We start from the raw sequence: 21,644 nt of genomic DNA, 5'->3' as shown, positions 1-21,644 counted from the left end.
CATTCCTATACATTATATTGCATTGTAGCAGCAGCATAATGTGAATTATGCCCCGAGCAGCCCCAGCAATGTATTACCTCTGCTGCAACGCAATTCCCATGCAGCATATTACCATATTACTAAGGGCTCGCTCACAAGACCGTATAAATCAGACGAGTGCAATCCGATAAATAAGGGATAGGACCAATTGGACCAATGTTATTCAATGAGGCCGTGCAGATTTGTGTATTTTTTCTCAGCTGTATTCAGCATGAGGAAAAAATTGCAGCATGCTGCTATCTGACTCTGAAATCAGTAGGGTGCGGGAAAAAAATTGAATGTCATACGGACCGTCATTATAGCATCTGATTTTTACAGATACATTACAATTCTGGGACATGAGAAGCTTTAAATGGTCCTGTAAAAGATCAATAGCTGCTGAGTAAAAAACGGATTGTATACAGACAGCACACTGATGACAAGTTAGAAAAATCATCCCGCTCTCCTTGATGAGAATGGACTGATTTTTTTATATGCTCCTGTGACCCCGACTTAAAAGAAAAATCACTGCAACTTTAAGGTTGAAGGTAGACTTAAGTCCATTGAGTTCAACCTATAGCCAAACATGTTGATCCAGAGGAAGACAAAACATGACAGTAAAGTCAAATTGCTGCTTACTTCATCTAATCCTGTCTCCATTCCACGAAGATGTATCCTGCACATGGAGTAGTGGGTCCCAAATGTTAAGCTCTGCCCCCAATGACAGTAGGCTCCGCCCTCATGTCAATGAATTGCAAGAAGTTAAAACACCCTTCTTCATCCTTAAGCCACACACTGGTCACTGTGCAGCTGCTCTGAGTCTGGAGATTCCTTATTGCTCACAAACACAGAGCAGTCTGCAAAGTCTTCTTTATTAAGAGAGTCCACATGCACAGCATGGAAAGAGGAGTCAAAGAGGGAAGCAGCACTGGCTCTGCCCTCACAGGACATCCTGCTGCGAGCACCACACGCTGAAGAAGGATGCTGTACTGACTGTAGGAGCTGTCAGGAATTGAAGAGGTCTCTCTTTCTCTCGCTATGACCCTCTCTCTCAGCAAGGGCCCACCGGGGATTTCACCGATACCCGCCAGGCCAGTCTGACCCTTCTTGTGACCAACATAAAACTTTATATTTCTAATACAATAGCAGATCACACACATAGGGATGAAGCCAAACTCACCATTCCAAGTTCATTGAAAACGTCTCCTCTCATGGAGTCTACTGGGATGCACTGACTGGCATGACCATTGCAAAAGCAGTTTCCTCTTACAATCATTTCATATATAGCATAGTAATATTTTTCCTGCTGCTCACTTTGCCATCCATTACCTAATGTATCTCCAAAGGTGTGAAGCTTTGTAAAATTAATTCTTAAATTTGTTATGGTAATTATATCTAAAAAAAAGAATAATATTTACTGTTAACAAGAAAAAAAAGCAAGAATTATAATCATAATACTTAAGATATAAATTGTGATAATCATTAGGCAGCCTATTCTTGTATTTTTACGCCAAATAACTACTGGTTACAGTAAAAAAAATTACGTGTACAATACATTGCATTTATGATGCAATGCACAAATAGCTTCCCTCTAAATCGGTGTAGCTTTGGATAAAGCTCATATAGAGAATAATCTGACCTAAAAACAACTAAGAGCCACTGTTTCTGGTTGATTGAAATTATTGTATTTTCATACCTTGATTCCAAATTGAAAAAGCTCACACGAAACGTGCGTCTGGGGGTCAGCCTCTGGGAATTCTGCGGTCTGTGCCCTGGCACTTTACAACATGGGTAAGTGTATGCAACTCTTATAACTTGGGTACAGGCAGTTCATTTACTTTATGCCCCTGCTTCCATATTATCAGTTTATAAATAATGGTAGATCCTCTCAGCACAAGCACTTTATGATTGTTGCAATATTACTACATTTGCACTAGGAGAGTATATGTTTACATGATCTTCCAATACTGTATACTGCCTCTTACCCCTATCGCCTCATTCCCAGGGCTTCTATTGTGGATCCTATCTTTTCCTTCCTCAATAATTTTTGTGTCTAAGATTATGTATGCTACTTATCATTGTATCAATAAAATCATGTTTCATTTTTGAAGTCAGCACTCCAATTATCTTTATTTATCTCTTTTAGGAGTTTCTTCTATCATTTTTATCCTCATTTTTTGATTAAGACTGTACTATTGATTATGTTCATTACATTAATCATGACTTGTCTTATAATCAATTACCCTGTGAATTATTTAATATTTTCATACCTTGTATGTAGGCATCATATGGATCATCAATATCAAAACTGGGATCTAAAGCTTTCAAAACCACCTAAAAAACAGCATAATTATCTTTAAACACAGCAAAGTTCTGAAGGAATCTATCATTTTATACAAATGTATAGTTTGTTTAAAGAGGCCCTTTCACCAGGTCAAAAGTGGCCAGATTTCACTCTAATTTAATTCCCACTGCTCCCCTTTTCTTTCTTTTATGTTTAATAAAATCCCCCTTATCATTTCAGAGGTGGCTTATAAAGTACTATTTTTTATGGTCTTTAACAAAGGGGCGCTGTTCACAGGATCCTCTGGGGCGTGACTTTAGGTTACTCTGCATTAATACCCTTTGAGCAACATCCCTTGGTAAAGACCATAAAAATTTGTACTGAATATAAGGCTCATATCTCTGGAATGGAATCGTGGAATTAAATTAAACAAAAAATGAAATATTCAGATAAACAATGGGAATAAAGTAGAATAAAAAACTGGTCACTTTGATCTTGTGACAGGTCATAATAGCACAGCTCAGAATCAAAAAGATGAATATTTATGCTATTTTGTTATTAGAGCTATAATGGTGTGAGCAATTATTTAATGGAAAACTGTAATGTAAAACTTAAAAAAAAACAATTAACACACTTTAAATGTCACAAGCTAATTTAGTTCTAATTAGGATTTACTTGTATCTTTCATCTTTCTTGGATGAACACTGATGTGCTTTTGTATATCTCATACAGATAACTGTTTACTTTGTTGTAGATAATGGTGATTAATCCAGGATACATGGTGAGGTTAGTAACACATACAGGTGCATCTCATAAAATTAAAATATCATCAAAAAGTTCATTTATTTCAGTTCTTCAATACAAAAAAGTGAAACTCATATTATATAGAGTCATTACAGAGTGATCTATTTCAAGTGTGTATTTCTGTTAATGTTGATGATTATGGCTTACAGCCAATGAAAACCCAAAATCATTATCTCAGTAAATTAGAATAATTTATAACACCAGCTTGAAAAAATGATTTTAAAATCCAAAATGTTGTCCTACTGAAATGTATGTTGAGTGAATGCACTCAATACTTGGTCGGGGCTCCTTTGGCATCAATTTCAGCATCAATGCAGCGTGGCATGGAGGCGATCAATCTGTGGCACTGCTGAGGTGTTATAGAAGCCCAGGTTGCAGCCTTCAGCTCATCTGCATTGTTGGGTCTGGTGTCTCATCTTCCTCTTGACAATACCCCATAGATTCTCTATAGGGTTAAGGTCAGGCAAGTTTGCTGGCCAATCAAGCATAGTGATACTGTTGTTTTTAAACCAGGAATTGGAACTTTTGGCAGTGTGGACAGGTGCCAAGTCCTGCTGGAGAATGAAATTTCCATATCCAAAAAGCTTGTCGGCAGAGGGAAGCATGAAGTGCTCAAAAATTTCCGGGTAGATGGCTGCGCTGACTTTAGTCTGGATAAAACACAGTAGACCTACACCAGCAAATGACATGGCTCCTGAAACCATCATTGACTGTGGACACTTCACACTAGACCTTGGAAATCAAGGTCCCAGAGTCTGGAGGAAGAGTGGAGAGACAGACAATCCAAGCTGCTTGAGGTCCAATCAGTGATGGTTTGGGAAGCTATGTCATCTGCTGTTGTAGGTCCACTGTGCAGCTGAGGGTAATCTGACAGAGCCTGTGAGTGTGCTGTGGTGCATGCTGCACATGCAATAAAGGGACTTTATCTTTTCATGTACAAAGTGCCGGGGTGCTCAATGACTATGGCTTAGTGACCTCACCCATGACTACCACCCTGTGCCACCTTGTTACACACGTACTGGCAATAGGTCTCTAAACACAAACTACACAGCCAAATGGACAATGACCCGAAGCATTCTGCCAAAATGGTAACAAAGTGGCTTAAGGATAACAAAATGAATGTTTTTGAGTGGCCATGACAAAGCCCTGATCTCAATCCTATTGTATTGTCAAAGCTGAAAAGGCTGGTGTGAGGAAGGTGACCTACAAACCTGGATCATTTACAACAGTTTTATCAGGAGGAATTCTGACCAACTATTGTGAGAAGCTTGTGGAAGGATATCCCAAACATTTGACCAAAGTCATTCAGTTTAAGGGCAATGGTACCAAATACTACTGAAATGTATTTAAACGTCTGACTTTGCAATAAGTAATAAAAATGCCTTAAACATTCTCTCTCATTATTCTGGCATTTGGCAAATATCAATAATTATGGTAATCCTAATTGACCTAAAACGGGAAAGGTTTATTCTGATTTCATGTCAGATATTGAGAAAAACATGCATATATGTCTTTTTATATAGTATATGTAAACTTCTACTTTCTACTGTATATGGATACGAGTGCAATCTGTTAAAACCACGGATAACATTCATCTGATTTTGACGGTCATCTGCACAAGGTCTTACACAGACATGTGCCTATTAGTCTAGGTTCACATCGCGTTAGTGCCATCCGTTTAACGGATCCGTTAAACGGATGCGCTAATGCTGATGGGCAAAATTGACTTTTTTAGTCAATCATGTTAACGCATGCGCTAACTCAAGATACCCTTGCATCGGCATGCGTTATTAATGGAGGTCTATGCACAGGGAACGCATCCATTCGCTATGCGTTAGACCAAACGTACCCGAAAACGCGGTAGACCGCATTTGAGGGTGCATCACAAAGTAACGGAACATAGCTAACACATGCCGACTTTGACATGCATTAGGATGCGTTACTATAATGGTTGGCAATGGGTGCGTTAACGCACCCGTTTCATAGCGTTAGTGCCGCTTAGTAATGGATGCATTAAACGGATGGCACCTAACGCGATGTGAACCTAGCCTTAGACACTGCTTACGGCACTCTCATTGACATTAAAATAAAAAAGTTACAGAACACAGAAAATGGAATTACATTTTACGAGTCTATTGACACAGAATTCCATCAAAATTAACATTTAGTTAGGATACAGTTGGATCTATCATTTGCATTATTCACTTTTGGGGATTAAGGATATATTTCAAAATATAAACCCAGCCCTCTGGGTTACTACCTCTCCTTCGGAGGAAGGCTCCATGTCTGAATATCTTGAATCACAGACAACATCTCCTATTTCATCAGCATGACCTTCAGAAATGTGCGGAAAATCTAAATCACAATTTTGTGCAAAATATCTGAACACCTTCCATGTCTTCCCAAAATCACGAGATCGCTCAACTAACATTGCAGCAGGGCGGAATGTCTAGAGAAACAACATAACAAACCAGTAAATAATAACAATAATGAAAAGAGCAAAAGCATCCGAATCTTTGTACTATTAGACCTCATTCACACTAACATTTTAAGGCAGTCAGAGTGATGATCTAAATAAGGACAGTACATTGAACAATAGAAGTCAGTGTGGTAGTGTACATGAGCGATTTTCCACATGGACTAGAAGTCTACGTGGGAAAAAAAATCTCACTGACCCATTGCAGAATGGACAGTATGGTTTCTAATGGTAGATAGCTCATACTACTGTCTGCAGATGAGAACCCAGAGATTCAAGAAGACTTCAATTTGTGGATGTAACATGGTAGAGAAGCAACACAATCATGTGACCTAAAGCTGCCATTCCTGGCTTTACTACTCCTATATATTCATTTTTATTTCTATCGCACCAACATATTCCGCAGCACTTTCCAATATATATATATTTCATTTTTTGGATTGTAAGAAGCACTTTTTCCCCCAAAATTTGGGAGGAAAATGGGGGTGCATCTTTTAATCCGAAGGTAGCTTACCAGGGGTGGTGGCTGCAGGGTCACAGGAGGCAGGATCACTGCTTCAGGAGGATGGCGGTGGCTCATTCCTAAAATGTCAGTGCTCAGCGGAGTTCGGGGCCTACAAAATCGCCTACTGCTGCCGGCCTTCTGGAGTAGCGACCCTGCCTCCTGTGACCCTGCTCCACCACCATCAACTCCCCGTAAGCTGCCATAAAATATCTATAAGATGCACCCCCATTTTGTTTAAAAAAAAATTCCTATTTTCTTCCCCAAAATTTGACACGTCTTATAGTCTGCAATATATGGTAAACATATCACCAAATAAGATTTCAAATTTGGTTTAAAAAAAACACTAAACTGCTAATTTCGTTGTATATATCACATTTTTAACACATTAGCATTCAGTTGTTAAGTAATATAATGTTAGCTTTTAAATTCATGATTATTTTCCAATGATATACATTTGAAAGACATATTACCTTAAAGGTCATCACAAGATGGCTGAACTGAAACAATGTTTCTAGGTCAAGTCTAATGCTGACCAGGTCAACTCCTAGGGAAAAAAGGTTAACATGAGCTAAAACTTTTTATCTTAGGGTGCGCATCCAATGACATGATTGCAATAGAGTATTAGCATAATCAAGTTCCGACTGTCGCAAATTCCCACTGTAGGTAAAACAATGCAGTACATGGGTATAAAGTTATAATCTTTATGTTGACATCTAAAACAGAGTTGTTCGTAGCCATAAAGCCGTACTGTCACAACTCACACCCTTGACAAGGACAACATTTACTGTGTTGCTAGAAGTTAGTAAACTCTGTCACCAGATTTCACAATACAAACTGCATACATTATTAAATATATTTTTAGACCTAATGATCCTGGTGTACTTTAATAATCCATCTTATGAATTTCTTTAAAAAAATTTTTTTTTTAAGTTTTGATACCTGATATTTAGATGACCAATTTATGAGTACAGCTCTAGCTCGAGCTAGAATTATCATTATCATCATTTATCATGTTACTATTATGATTACACAACCATTCTGTCATGGATTTTCAAAGTAAGTACATCAGGTCTAAGAAATGCATTTAATAGTATATGCAGTTAATAGTGTGAAATCTGGTGACCAATCTTCTTTAAATATTTTGTGCATTCCTGCATAATTCTCTCTCTTTCTTCAGTGGAAAGACGACTAAACAAAAAAACTACTACATGGTGTGTACTTTGCTTTATATACAGGCTCCGATTCATCCGGAGTGGTGAAAATGGCCAGACTTGATGAGTATTGGAGTCAGACACTCTTGAATCACTAAGAGGAACACACACCACAAATCTTACTCTAGTCTGTGTCCCTGACCTCACAGATCTACCTTTTTTGGCAGAGCTGTGAGAAAGATACATGAAAATGCCAAAAGTCACAAAAGTTTTGTGCAATTACAAGTTGCGCTAAAAATTTTGCAACTGTTCAAAACAATTGGTGAAATTGATTTGATGAATTGGGATTAAAGCACCCACAAAATGAAACATGACTAACAAGAGTTGTAAATTCTACAAAAGTGCCAAAGTTTTTAATGGTAGCAATATTGGTTCAAATAATTTGTATAAAGTATGGCATACAAAATTGTTATAAACAAAAGACAACTGTCTAACATGTCTAGTAGATTGTGCCATTCCCACCTATAGCATTTCCAAACGACAATCTAAACTCACACTTAAATGACATCTTACTGTTAGGCGTCGGGATTCTGTCGCTGCACAGCAGGAATCCCGAGCATTGCATTCGGCAGTCTCCCATTTTTCTCCTCCCGCAGAGGAGGCTGCTCAGCTGACTCGTCGATCCCGACGCTCTGCTCAGACCAGCTCTGTGGGTTTGGTTGCTGCTGCCACCTCTTGTCCAGCTATAGCAACGCATGCTGGTCAGCAGCGAGCTACTCCAGGGACTAAGTCCTCCTTTCGGTCCACTGAGCATGCCTGTGGGATGATCTCTCATTGGAGATCGTAGGTCACGTGCTCAGGTCCTTCTCCAGCTTAGATTGGACCATCAGGAAGGTCAGGAAGGTCCTGGAAGGACGCTGCTATAAAAGGTTTGCATGGGCGCTCGGCCATGTGCTAGTATAGACTGCATTACCAGACTATGAGGAGTGAGTGTTGTATGCATGTATGAATGTCTCTGGTGAATGACTCATTAAGAAACCCCTACCCTTGGTACGCATGTGTTGTGCAGCCTAGCCTGTTAAGCGCCCAGGCTTAGGTGTAGGTAGAGGCAGAGCCTGAGACTGGCATCAGTGTCCACCGGTGGCTCTGCACACCACGGTGCACATGCTCGACACTCCACCATAGTCAGCGTCTATAGTGGCGTCCGCAGGTGCGACGCCGTGTGCTCAGAAGGTCTAGAGGGACTCTGACCCCGTGTCCTTGGGGCAGAGTTCTGTGACCGCATTCTGTGAGCTCCGTTGCCAAGCTCTGTGAGCTAAACAGGCTCTGGCATTTATGTTCTGCGGTAGTGCGGCTCTGTGAGGTAACAGAGTTCGCCCTGTTCACACTGGGTGATGTTAACCCACGTGTGACCTTTTGTATACCACTTTATACTTCAGGCATTATTAAGCAGCAGTTTACCACCCCAGCATGGTGGACCCCGGGCTGTAAACACACCTTACTAATATTTTATTATTTGGTGCATTCCGCCAGCCCTAACATTATACTAGTGCCAGGGTCTGGCTAGTAATGGTGGACGAACAGCGACTGCTGCAGTACATCATTCGGCTGGAGGGCAGGTTGGCGGCTCTCGAGCGTTCAACCTCAGCTGCAGATATTACTGCGGTCGCTGTCCGGGCAGCCGTGGAGGCTGTCTCCCGTGTCCCCACTATCATCCCTACACCGATGTTATCCCGCCTCCCGCTGCCCGAAAAGTTCTTGGGCAATAGTACCTCCTGCAGGGGCTTTGTGAGCCAGTGCGCTATCCAGTTAGAGCTGCTGGCTGCGCGATTCGCCTCTGAGTGGGCTAAGGTGGGATTCATCATTTCCCTTTTGGCTGGCAGGGCTCTGGAGTGGGCCACTCCACTGAGGGAGCACGGTGACGCTATGGTACAGAGAGCCTCTCAGTTCCTAGTCTTTCTGAAGCAGGTTTTTCTGGGACCCCGGGTCACACAAGATACTGCACTTCAGTTGTTGGCTCTGACACAGGGCTCGTCCCCGGTCAGCCAGTATGCCATCCATTTTCAGAGGCTGGCCTCTGAGTTGGAATGGTTAGACAAGGACCTTATACCAATTTTTTGGAGGGGCTTGGCTGACCACGTTAAGGAAGCCCTGGTCACTCGGGAGGTTCCCGTCACTCTGGAGGAGCTAATTACCATCTCCACCCGCATTAATCTCCGCTTCTTAGAGCGAGGGTTGGCACACTCCCAGTCCAGACAGAGGTTTAGGTTGGCACCAACCTTCTCTAAACCTCTGGAACCACCCGATCCAGCATCCGAGCCATCGGTGGCTATGGAGGTGCCTTGCACGGGCTCTAAGTACCGCTCTGCTTGAACTTTCACAGCCCGTTTCCACTGCAGACAGTCTGGTCACTTAGCCAATAGGTGCCCACAGCACTCGGAGAAATGCCCGCGTCTAGTGGCAATAGGAGGAGGCCTACTAGACCCCTCACCATTCTCCTCCAAGCTAACCTTCAAGGGGACGCTAGAGTTCGGTTCCTCCAGTCTGGCGGTAGAGGTTTGTCTAGATTCCGGAGCGGAGGGTAATTTTATGTCCTCAGCCTTCGCCCTTCGGCACGCAATCCCCTTGGTCATGCTACCTCAACCTGTCACCATCAGAATGGTGAACGGCTCAACACTACCCTCGCAGATTACCCATCAGACTGCTCCACTAAGGCTCTCGCTGTCTCCGTCCCATCACGAGACAGTGTCCCTCCTTATAATGCCCGAGGGTATCAACCAGGTTCTCTTGGGAGTTCCCTGGTTGCGTTGCCACTCTCCCCATATAGAGTGGTCCTCGGGGAGAATTCTTAGTTGGAGTAAGTCCTGTGAGGGTAGATGTCTGAGTGAATGCATACAGGTTGCCTCCACTGTGGCTCCCGCAGATCTTTCTTCACTCCCTAAACACTATCAGTAGTACGCAGACGTGTTCTCCAAGAGAGCGGCAGAGACTCTTCCGCTGCACCACCCCTATGACTGTCCTATAGACCTCTTGCCCGGTGTATCATCTGTCTCTCCCGGTGATGAAGGCCATGTCACAGTATATCAGGGAGAATCTGGCAAGAGGATTTATTAAGAAGTCGGTGTCACCAGCAGGGGTGGGATTCTTCTTTGTTCAAAAGAAGAGGGGAGAATTACGGCCTTGTATCGATTACAGGGGTCTTAACGCCATCACTGTTAAGAATAAATACCCTCTGCCCCTGATATCGGAACTGTTTGATAGGTTATGGGGAGCGAGAGTGTTTACCAAGCTCGATCTACGAGGAGCTTACAACCTGATACGCACACGTGAGGGAGACGAGTGGAAGACGGCTTTTAATATCAGGGATGGCCATTATGAGTATCTGGTCATGCCCTTTGGCCTCTGTAATGCCCCGGCCAACTTCCAAGACTTTGTAAACGACATCTTCCGAGATATGCTTTCCTCTTCGGTGGTGGTCTATCTGAATGATATCCTCATCCTCTCTCCAGATATGGAGTCGCACCGGAGAGAGGTTTGCAAGGTCTTGGACCGTTTACGGGCGAACATCCACTACGCCAAGTGGGAGAAGTGCCTGTTTGAGCAGGAATCCTTGCCTTTCTGGGCTATATCATCTCGGCCCAGGGTTTGGCTATGGATCCTGCCAAACTGCAGGTGGTAATGGACTGGCAGGAACCCCACTCCCTCAAGGCGGTGCAATGTTTTTTGGGGTTCATAATCTACCGCCACTTCATTCCTAACTTCTCCACCTTGGTAGCTCCCTTGGTTGCCCTCATCAAGAATGGAGCCAACCCCAAGTTGTGGTCAGAACAAGTCTCCAAGGCGTTCTCCTCCATCAAAACTCATTTTGCCGGCGCTGCCATCCTCCACCGTCCCGATGTGGATAAAACTTTTATCTTGGAGGTGGATGCCTCTTCCGTCGGTGCCGGAGCGGTTCTTTTTCAGAAGGACGCTCAAGATCGGAAGCATCCGTGCTTCTTTTTCTCCAAGACCTTTTCACCGGCGGAGAGGATCTATTCCATTGGGGACAAGGAGTTGCTGGCAATGAAGTTTGCCTTCTCGAAGTGGAGATATCTCCTGGAAGGAGCTCGCTTCCCTTTCCATGTATACACTGACCACAAGACCTTGGTGTACCTGCAGACAGCCCAGCGGCTAAATTCTCGCCAGGCCAGATGGTCGCTTTTCTTCTCCCGTTTCCACTTCACCCTTCATTTTCTGTCCAGTGAGAAGAAGGTCCGGGCCGATGCTCTCTCTCGCTCCGTAGTGTCATCGGAGGAGGAGACTGAGCCTCGGCTGATCATCCCATCCGAGAGCCTGAGAACCCTGGCTCCAGTCGCCCTTGAGTCAGTACCTCCTGGCAAGACATTTGTCCCTGTCAGTCTGCGACTGGAGCTCCGCTCATTCGTCCAGGGTGGGTGGACATTTTGGGATAAAACGGACCTCTGAGCTTCTGGCGAGGACATACTGGTGGCCGTATATGGCCCGTAACGTCAGGGACTATATTCAGGTGTGCGTCTCTTGCGCCCAGAGTAGGCCCTCTCGGCAGCGGCCCGCTGGGTTACTTTACCCCCTGCCGGTAGCGGACAGGCCCTGGGAGATGGTCGGTATGGACTTTGTGGTGGGGCTGCCCAAGTTCAGTAGCAGCACGGTCATTTGGGTTGTCACTGACCATTTCTCCAAGATGGTGCATCTGGTGCTTCTCTCCCGGTTACCTTCTGCACGGGCCTGGCAGTGTTGCTTATTAAGCACGTTTTCCGCCTGCACGGCATGCCGGACAAGATTGTCAGCGACTGGGGTCCCCAGTTTGCGTCTCGGTTCTGGAGAGAGCTCTGCAGCCTGCTCAGCATTGAGCTAAACCTCTCTTCGGCCTATCATCCCTAGACGAATGGGTTGGTGGAGAGAGCCAACCAGACCCTGGTCATATATCTATGACATTTTGTCTCAGTCCAGCAGGATGACTGGGCATCCTTGCTGCCATGGGTGGAGTTCGCTTTGAACAACGCTGTGGCCGACTCCACCGGTCAGACCCCATTCCTCCTAAATTACAGCCAGCGTCCACGCGTCCCTGTGCCCATGCCCATGCCATCCACCGATTCCAGGGTGGCAGACTGGGCGGTGGAGGCACGTGACATTTGGGACCGCACCCAGGATGCTATTCGGGCCTCTAAGGAGAGAATAAGGGTCTCTGCGGACGCACACCGGCGTCCTGCTCCAACCTTCTCCCCTGGCGACTTAGTGTGGCTCTCCGCCTGTAACATCAGGCTGTGAGTCGAGTCCACTAAGTTCTCTCCTCGCTACATTGGTCCCTTTAAGGTCCTCGAGCAGATCAGCTCTGTGGTCTATCAGCTGGCCCTTCCACCACACTTTTCTATCTCTGACACCTTCCACGTGTCCCTCCTTAAGCCGGTCCACATGTCCCGGTTCTCCGAGTCATCTGCTGGAACATCAGACCTGTCCTCAGATGAGTTTGAGGTTAATGCCATCGTGGGATGCCGGGTGGTACGTGGACTGGAAGGGTCATGGTCCAGAAGCTCGGACCTGGGTGTCAGTGGAGAACATCCGTGCTCCGCTTCTCATTGCGGAATCTGAGTGTAGCGTGGCTCAGAAGGGAGTGGGCCCTAGGAGGGGGGTAACGTTAGGCGTCGGGTTCCTGTCGCTGCTCAGCAGGAATCCCGAGCCTTGCATTCGGCAGTCTCCCATTCCTCTCCGACCACAGAGGAGGCCGCTCAGCCGACTTGCCGATCCCGATGCTCTGCTCAGACCAGCTCTGTGGGTTTGGTTGCTGCTGCCACCTCTGGTCCAGCTATAGCAACGCATGCTGGTCAGCAGCGAGCTACTCCAGGGACTAATTCCTCCTTTCGGTCCACTGAGCATGCCCGTGGGGCGATCTCTCATTGGAGATCGGAGGTCATGTGCTCAGGTCTTTCTCCAGCTCGGATTGGACCATCAGGAAGGTCAGGAAGGTCTCAGAAGGGCGCTGCTATAAAAGATTTGCATGGCCGCTCGACCATGCGCTAGTTTAGACTGCATTACCAGACTATGAGGAGTGAGTGTTGTATGCATGTATGAATGTCTCTGGTGAATGACTCATTAAGAAACCCCTACCCTTGGTACACATGTGTTGTGCAGCCTAGCCTGTTAAGCGCCCAGGTTTAGGTGTAGGTAGAGGCAGAGTCTGAGACTGGCATCAGTGTCCACCGGTGGCTCTGCACGCCACGGTGCACGTGCTTGACACTCCACCATAGTTAGCGTCTATAGTGGCATCCGCAGGTGCAACGCCGCGCACTCAGAAGGTCTAGAGGGACTCTGACACCGTGTGCTTGGGGCAGTGTTCTGTGACTGCATTCTGTGCACTCCGTTGCCGAGCTCTGTGAGCTAAACAGGCTCTGGCATTTATGTTCTGCGGTAGTGCGGCTCTGTTAGGTAACAGAGTTCGCCCTGTTCACACTGGGTGATGTTAACCCACGTGTGACCTTTTGTATACCACTTTATACTTCAGGCATTACTAAGCAGCAGTTTACCACCCCTGCACGGTGGACCCCGGGCTGCGAACGCACCTTACTATTATTTTATTATTTGGTGCGTTCCACCAGCCCTAACACTTACTGATTGATCATCCTAACTTGATTAGGAGGACTTCTTACTGAACTCATAGCGTCCAATTCATCAAAGTTTTTAAGCCAAAAAGTATTGTAAAAGCTTTGGAAAATTTCAAAATTTGGCACAACTCGATTTATTAAAGCGAACATGTCAGCAGGAGTTTGCTAAGTAAACTATAGGCACTGTCAGGTTGGCGCTGGTATACTGATTAAAATGATACCTTAGTAAGCAGAGCATCACATAAAGATCCCCCACGGGCCGCCCAGGAACACGAGAATCTCATTAACTGCAAACTGCAAATACAGATTAAACAACAGGTATCCAGGTATCATTTTAATCAGTATAATGGCTCAAACCTGACAGTGTCGATAGTTTACTGAGCACAATCCTGCTGACAGGTTTGCTTTAACAGCTTTTGATTCTTACTCTTGTGCCTCAGTAGTGAATACAGCTTATTTGCTGTGTACCAGGACAATTTAATGTTAAAGACCGTTACAGAAGTCAATGGAGACAAGAGTTTGCCCAACTTCTTCTGGGACAAGTGGAAAAAACAGTACATTTCTACTCTACAAACAAGGAGACAGTGGCAAACCAGCAAGCCTAGCCTCCAGCCTGGCAATGTAGTATTAATGCAAGATTGCCAGAGTAGGAGAAACAAATGGCGTTTAGTTTTCTTTTCCAAGACGTTTCCAAAAAAGGATGTAATTGTGTGCAAGGTGGAATTAAAAATAGGGAAACAAGGTAAGACCAAATTGATTATCAGACCTGTATGGGAGCTGTTTTCATTCAATAAACACAATTGGGAGATCGGTTGACGTCAAGCGGGGAGTGTTCTGCCTCAGTCATGAATTCAGCTATCCAGAGAGTTTAGTCACTTTGTGCGTATACCAGCTACGACATTGTATTTTCTGTATTTGTGTGTATACCAGCTACGACATTGTATTTTCTGTATTTGTGCGTATACCAGCTATGACATTGTATTTTCTGTATTTGAATCTCATCTATTTCATATTGTTTGGTAACAGTGCCATCTGCTGGTGATTTAATGTATTCACTCTAGTTCAGTTTGCTATGTATTATGGAAAAGTTCCTAGAGCATTGTGGGACAGTTCCTGCTGCAGTGCTTTGTAGTCCTATTTTTGTCATAAGTAAAGACAGTAGTCGTCTTTTTCCTCTTCAATTCTGATAGAGAAACCACCTTACCACTCATTTTGTAATTTGTGCTCTTGGCAAACAGGCTGCTTCAAGCATAGTCGGTAAGAACACTTTCTATGTTACAGTGCTGTGTTTCATAGTATGTTTGCTGTATTAGCTAGATAATTGTCAATTTGCATATTTATCCCATATTATTCTGTGCATTGCAGACTATTTGTATCTTATGTGCTGTACAGATATACAGTATATTATGAAATATTGCTGTTATTACATCTTATAGTTCCACCTTTCCTGTCACAATGTACTATCAATAAAGAGTTTAATGTACAACTTCACAGCCTCTATATTAAGAAGCCAGGGGGTTTAGCTACACGTCTCATTAAACACCGTGTTAACATGTATGAGGTCACTTACACATCCCCTCATCAAGACCGGAGAGAAAATTGATGATCTCGATGAATAGAGGTCCTATGCTTATTCACGTATGATAGCTGACAGTCGAGCAACAAAGGCTCTGGGCAATCACTGTTGCACACAAATGGATATATCTAGGGAACACAGGTGAGACAAATAGGTAAAATACCTCAAAGTCATTGGGATTCATTGTGCTCTTTCTGTGAATTTATAGAAGTGCTCCTGCCTGGCCTGGAGGTTGGCACCCTAGAAATCAATGAAAGAAAGGCAGCCCGACTTGTCGTCGTCCCACCCTAGATGCACCTAAATGCACCCTTTGGCAGTGATGGCGAACCTTTTAGAGACCGAATGCCCAAACTGCAATCCAAAACTTCCTTATTTATCGCAATGTGCAAACTCGGCAATTTAACCTGAATACTGAGGTTTTAGTTTAGACAAACAACTCCTACATTAGTGCACTATAAAGTCTATAATAGCAAAGCGCTTGTAAGCACTAAGATACTAGCCACCGGTTTCAGTGGAGGTCTGTTCTTGAGAATGGAAAGGATTTTTAATCAAAAGTAAAATTGCAAAGTTGCTTATTTTTACAACACAGCAACTTATTCTCCAGTGGTTTTCAGCTTGGATGATTGCATCTTGGCACCGTCCAGGTTGAAAGCTATTTATCACAGACATGGATTACAGCATGAGACAAAATTCATTGGGAGTTAGATGAGTATAATTGTGTGTTTTTTTTTTTTTAAATAAAAAGGTAAAACTGTGTTTTATTATTTCAAATAAAGGACTTTATTCTTGCTGTGTGCTTATTTACACTTTGACTATAGGAATAGCCCTATAGACTCTATCAATTACTAAGCTGTAATTACCAGACAATGCAAAGATGACATCAACCCCACAAACATGAAGCACACTTGCCACTGCCACAGGGCAAGTGGGAAGAGCAGGACAAAGCGCCATAATTTGTACATCAAATAGATGCACCTTATCTGAGGCAGCTGTAATTTTAGTCTGGGGAGGCCAATATTGATGGCCCCTTACCAGGCTGAGAAATAGGGAGGAACTCACACCGTTTTTTTTAATTATTTCTTAATTTATGTTCTTGATAACCAGCCATAATAAAGCTGACAACTGAGGGTTGCAGTCCACAGCTGTTAGTTTTGCCATGCTGATTATCAAAAATACAGGGGAATCCATGCAATTTTTTCTTAAATTTATAGTGCAGGCGCCAGGTGCTGCCTTCTCTCGCTGTTATTAGCAGCAGCAGGCATAGGCTGATGGGTGTAGTAGTCCCAGCAGATGACACCTGTGACCGTAGGTAAAGTTTTTACCTCCGGTAACAGCTGCAGGCTCACACTATCATCTGAGCATGGGAGCCGCAGCTCTCTGACTGATGGTATTAATCTTACCAAAGATCAGAGCCACCAGTGTTTCTCACGCTGTCATGGAGATGACAGCATGAGAAACACCTGGTGTCCAGGGGCTGAATCTGAACAGTAACACAGACGTCCTGGTGAAGTCCGTATTAGGGGTCAGTATACGTATAGTAGGTGTTCGGTATGGACCCCAAACTTTATTGTTCGTGTTCGCCCATCTCTACTAATCACCTCTGACCATTCGCCCGCTGCTCTGGACTCTTCATATATTACAGTCCTACCTGTGGGCACGCACCATCTCCTCAGCACTTCCGCCGCTGCCACTCTCCTCTGCACACGGGCCATCCCGTCAGCTCTAGCGCCACCACCCTCACCCTCCTCAGCATGCGCACCGCCTGAGATGGCACACATGCAGAGGAGATTGGCAGCTGCTCTAGTGATGAGGAGGATGGGGCACGTGCAGAAGAGAGTGTCAGCAATAATGCTGAGGAGATGGCACACAGACCACCGGGAGCGCTCTGCGTGCCCCCTCTGGCAGGAGTACCATAGGTTCTCCACCACAGCCCTAGGGTATGAACACTATTACCCTTTAAATGCATAAACAGGTATAAAACAGCAAGAAAGGTCAGTAGTCAAATGTTATATCCACCACAATGAGAAAATATATATCACCAAAACCCCATGAACAAACCTGATGTTATACACAATATTAAGAATTAGCTTAGTTACTCACCGATGACGGTGTTTCTCGGAACCCATGACAGCACCACGGAGAGAGGGGATCCGCCCTTCAGGGACAGGAACCTACAGATAAAAAGGGCGGTACCTCTCCTCCACCTCCAGTTGGTTACAGAGCATCAGAGGGTCTCCAGGTTAGACAACAGAAATACATGCACAACATTATAATATTGCTTATTATCAGAAGCACCGTGCCTAAACAGAAACACTCTACAGCAAAAAAAAAAACATGCTCACCACACTCGTGAAGGGGAATGGAATAAGCAGGTGCTGTCATGCGTTTCAAGAAACACCGTTATCGGTGAGTAACTAAGCTATTCTCTCTCACCCATGACAGCACCACGGAGAGAATTACAGAGATTGGTAGCTTAGGGTGGGACCACCGCCTGAAGGACCCTTCTCCCGAAGGTCAGGTCAGACATAGAGCCTAGATCTAATCGATAGTGTCTGAAAAAGGTTGAAGGTGATGACCAGGTGGCCGCCTTACAGATTTGTTCAATCGATACCTCAGGTCTTTCAGCCCATGAGGTCGCCATCGCTCTTGTGGAATGGGCTCTCAACCCTTCCAGGATGGTATTTCCACTGGATGAATATGCCAGGGCAATCGCATCCCTTATCCACCTTGCCAGGGTACTCTTAGATGCTTTAAGTCCCTTCCGAGGTCCCTGAAAACACACAAAGAGAGAGCCTTCCTTCCTATATTTTTTGGTGGCCTCTAGATACTGCACTAGGCACCTCTTCAAATCTAAGGTGTGGAATTTTTCTTCTCCCTTATTTTTAGGATTTGGGCAGAAAGAACGAAGGACCTATGGAAGTGTGATGACACTTTCGGTAGATAGGCCGGGTCAGGCTTTAAAATGACCCTATCATCTAGAATCTTTGTGAAAGGTGGCCCTACTGATAAAGCATGCATATCGCTCACTCTGCGAGCTGATGTTAGAGCCAAAAGATGCACTGTTTTTAACGACAGGATTCTTAGGGATGCTGAGGGAATAGGTTCGAATGGAGGGCCTGTTAGTGTGGATAGTACAAGATTTAGGTCCCATGGTGGTAATCTTTGATTAGCTGTCGGCCTGGATCTGTATACGGCCTTAATAAATCTTGCCACCCAAGGATTACCTGCCACATCATGGTTATAAAGGGCGCCAAAGGCCGCTACTTGTACCTTTAATGTGCGTATTTTCCACCTGAATGTGGGTGAAAAAATGCATCGCCTTTCTCATATGACACTCTTATATATATATATAAGACACTCTTATATATATATATATACGCTCTGCGTATATATATATATATATATATATATATACGCAGAGCGCTCCCGGTGGTCTGTGTGCCATCTCCTCATATATATATATATATACACTCACTGGCCACTTTATTAGGTACACCATGCTAGTAACGGGTTGGACCCCCTTTTGCCTTCAGAACTGCCTCAATTCTTCGTGGCAGAGATTCAACAAGGTGCTGGAAGCATTCCTCAGAGATATTGGACCATATTGACATGATGGCATCACACAGTTGGCGCAGATTTGTCGGCTGCACATCCCTGATGCGAATCTCCCGTTCCACCACATCCCAAAGATGCTCTATTGGATTGAGATCTGGTGACTGAGGAGGCCATTTGAGTACAGTAAACTCATTGTCATGTTCAAGAAACCAATCTGAGATGATTCGAGCTTTATGACATGGCGCATTATCCTGCTGAAAGTAGCCATCAGATGTTGGGTACATTGTGGTCATAAAGGGATGGACATGGTCAGCAACAATACTCAGGTAGGCTGTGGCGTTGCAACGATGCTCAATTGGTACCAAGGGGCCCAAAGAGTGCCCAGAAAAAATTCCCCACACCATGACACCACCACCACCAGCCTGAACCGTTGATACAAGGCAGGATGGATCCATGCTTTCATGTTGTTTACGCCAAATTCTGACCCTACCATCCGATTGTCGCAGCAGAAATCGAGACTCATCAGACCAGGCAACGTTTTTCCAATCTTCTACTGTCCAATTTCGATGAGCTTGTGCAAATTGTAGCCTCAGTTTCCTGTTCTTAGCTGAGAGGAGTGGTACCCAGTGTGGTCTTCTGCTGCTGTAGCCCATCTGCCTCAAAGTTCGACGCACTGTGCGTTCAGAGATGCTCTTCTGCCTACCTTGGTTGTAACGGGTGGCAATTTGAGTCACTGTTGCCTTTCTATCAGCTCGAACCAGTCTGCCCATTCTCCTCTGACCTCTGGCATCAACATGGCATTTCCGGCCACAGAACTGCCGCTCACTGGATTTTTTTTCTTTTTCGGACCATTCTCTGTAAACCCTAGAGATGGTTGTGCGTGAAAATCCCAGTAGATCAGCAGTTTCTGAAATACTCAGACCAGCCCTTCTGGCACCAACAATCATGCCACGTTCAAAGGCACTCAAATCACCTTTCTTCCCCATACTGATGCTCGGTTTGAACTGCAGGAGATTGTCTTGACCATGTCTACATGCCTAAATGCACTGAGTTGCCGCCATGTGATTGGCTGATTAGAAATTAAGTCTTAACACACAGTTGGACAGGTGTACCTAATAAAGTGGCCAGTGAGTGTATATATATATATATATATATTTTTTTTTTTTTTTTTTCTTTTAATACTTATACTTTATATCGGTGCATTTCCATTTTTTAGGCATAAACTCTTACAGGCATAAAGCCCCTAGAGACTTAAGCTCCATTGCCTGTTCCAATTTCTTCCGGATTCACCAGGTGTATATTCAAAAAACTTTTTTTATTTTTTTTATCTCTTTATCTTTCTCTCTTTCATAATGAGCTACTACTAATTATTCACTCATCTCTTTATATTTGATAGAGCACTACACGTGTTATAGACAGTTGGTCATTGCAGTAACCTCCAAAATCACTGCCTTGTAATAGGTATGACTTCTCCAGTACTGCACTCTATTGCTCACTCAATTACACAATCTCAAAGCACTTTCTTTCACTATAGGATCTTATATAATTCTCCACTTTTAACTTCATCATCTGCAGCAGTCGGGTAGGCCGCCATTTTCTATTTTTTCTTTCTCCCCCCACCTGGTTTTCTGTGTATGCCTCCACAGGTTATTGTGTTTCACTATTTTTTAAGTCTGTATATATGAATTGTAAACACATACGTTACTCTATGGTACCAATTTGAGGATATAATTTTTATTTTGTCTTCTGTATGTTGTTTTATATTATTGTTATAATTACAGCAGACTGACGAAGGCCAATTGTAGGCCGAAACGTCCTTTGTGACTGCCACAATAAAAACTTATTTTCAAAAAAGATCATTCAGTTGAGTGCCAAGTTACTTTATTATTCACTTGGGTCTGGGTAACCTACTTGTGCACCTTGTAGTAGTGCCACGCTATACTTTACATCGCTTTTCTTAATGTCATGGAGGGATTTTGGATGGCTCTTGTTACAATTTGAGCGATTTTCTCCTTCTAGCGGTCTGGGAGGCGGCACTCTTGAATGTTTGAGTCCAATGTTAGACCCAAGAATTCCTGTACTCTGCTGGGCTACAATCTTGATTTTTTTAGATTTAGGAGCCAGCCCAGGCCCCACAGAGTGTCCATCACCCTGTCCCTCTGTTCCCAGCATTTTTGAGCCAAGCTGCTTGCTATTAAAAAAATAGTCCAGATACGGGATTATTATTATGTCTTTCTCCCTTATATGGGCCATCATCTCTGCCACTATTTTGGTAAATACGCGTGGAGCTACAGATATTCCGAATGGCAAGGCTCTGTACTGGAGTTTTCTTATCTCGCCCTTTATCGAGGCGGCTAGCCTGAGATATTTACTGGAGTTTTTGTGAATGGGGACGTGATAATAGGCGTCACTGAGATCTAACACCGTCATGAAGCAGTTCGGGAACAGGATTTTGGTGGTGGACCTGATTGACTCCATTTTGAAGCTTTGATTTCTGACGTATTTGTTTACTTTTTTAAATTTTATAATCGTCCGAAATGTGCCGTCTGGCTTGGTCACCAGGAAAAGAGGGGAGTAAAACCCCCTGCCCCTTTCCTGCAGGGGAACCTCCTGGAGGACTCCTTTTTCTACCAAGCTTAGGACTTTGTTTTCCAGGGC

The 21,644-nt window shown here is 44.2% G+C and overlaps 1 protein-coding gene across 1 annotated transcript in view; it reads right to left on the bottom strand.

Moving 5' to 3' along the window:
- The window catches only part of LAMB4 (laminin subunit beta 4), a 339,109-nt gene that overhangs the window by 303,638 nt on the left and 13,827 nt on the right, over positions 1–21,644 (bottom strand). The window contains exons 4-7 of the mRNA XM_073573188.1: positions 6,558–6,631; positions 5,367–5,555; positions 2,289–2,352; positions 1,199–1,413 (exon numbers count right to left, since the gene is read on the bottom strand). Coding sequence (XP_073429289.1) covers positions 1,199–1,413; positions 2,289–2,352; positions 5,367–5,555; positions 6,558–6,631 — 542 coding nt within the window. The remainder of the gene's footprint in view (positions 1–1,198; positions 1,414–2,288; positions 2,353–5,366; positions 5,556–6,557; positions 6,632–21,644) is intronic.

This window comes from Dendrobates tinctorius, unplaced genomic scaffold (genome assembly GCF_039654945.1).
Source record: "Dendrobates tinctorius isolate UK_male_01 unplaced genomic scaffold, ASM3965494v1 ptg000035l, whole genome shotgun sequence".
NCBI classification, from domain to species: domain Eukaryota; kingdom Metazoa; phylum Chordata; class Amphibia; order Anura; family Dendrobatidae; genus Dendrobates; species Dendrobates tinctorius.
The sequence above is the reverse complement of the archived record's forward strand: the minus strand, read 5'-3'. Positions and strand labels throughout refer to the sequence as shown.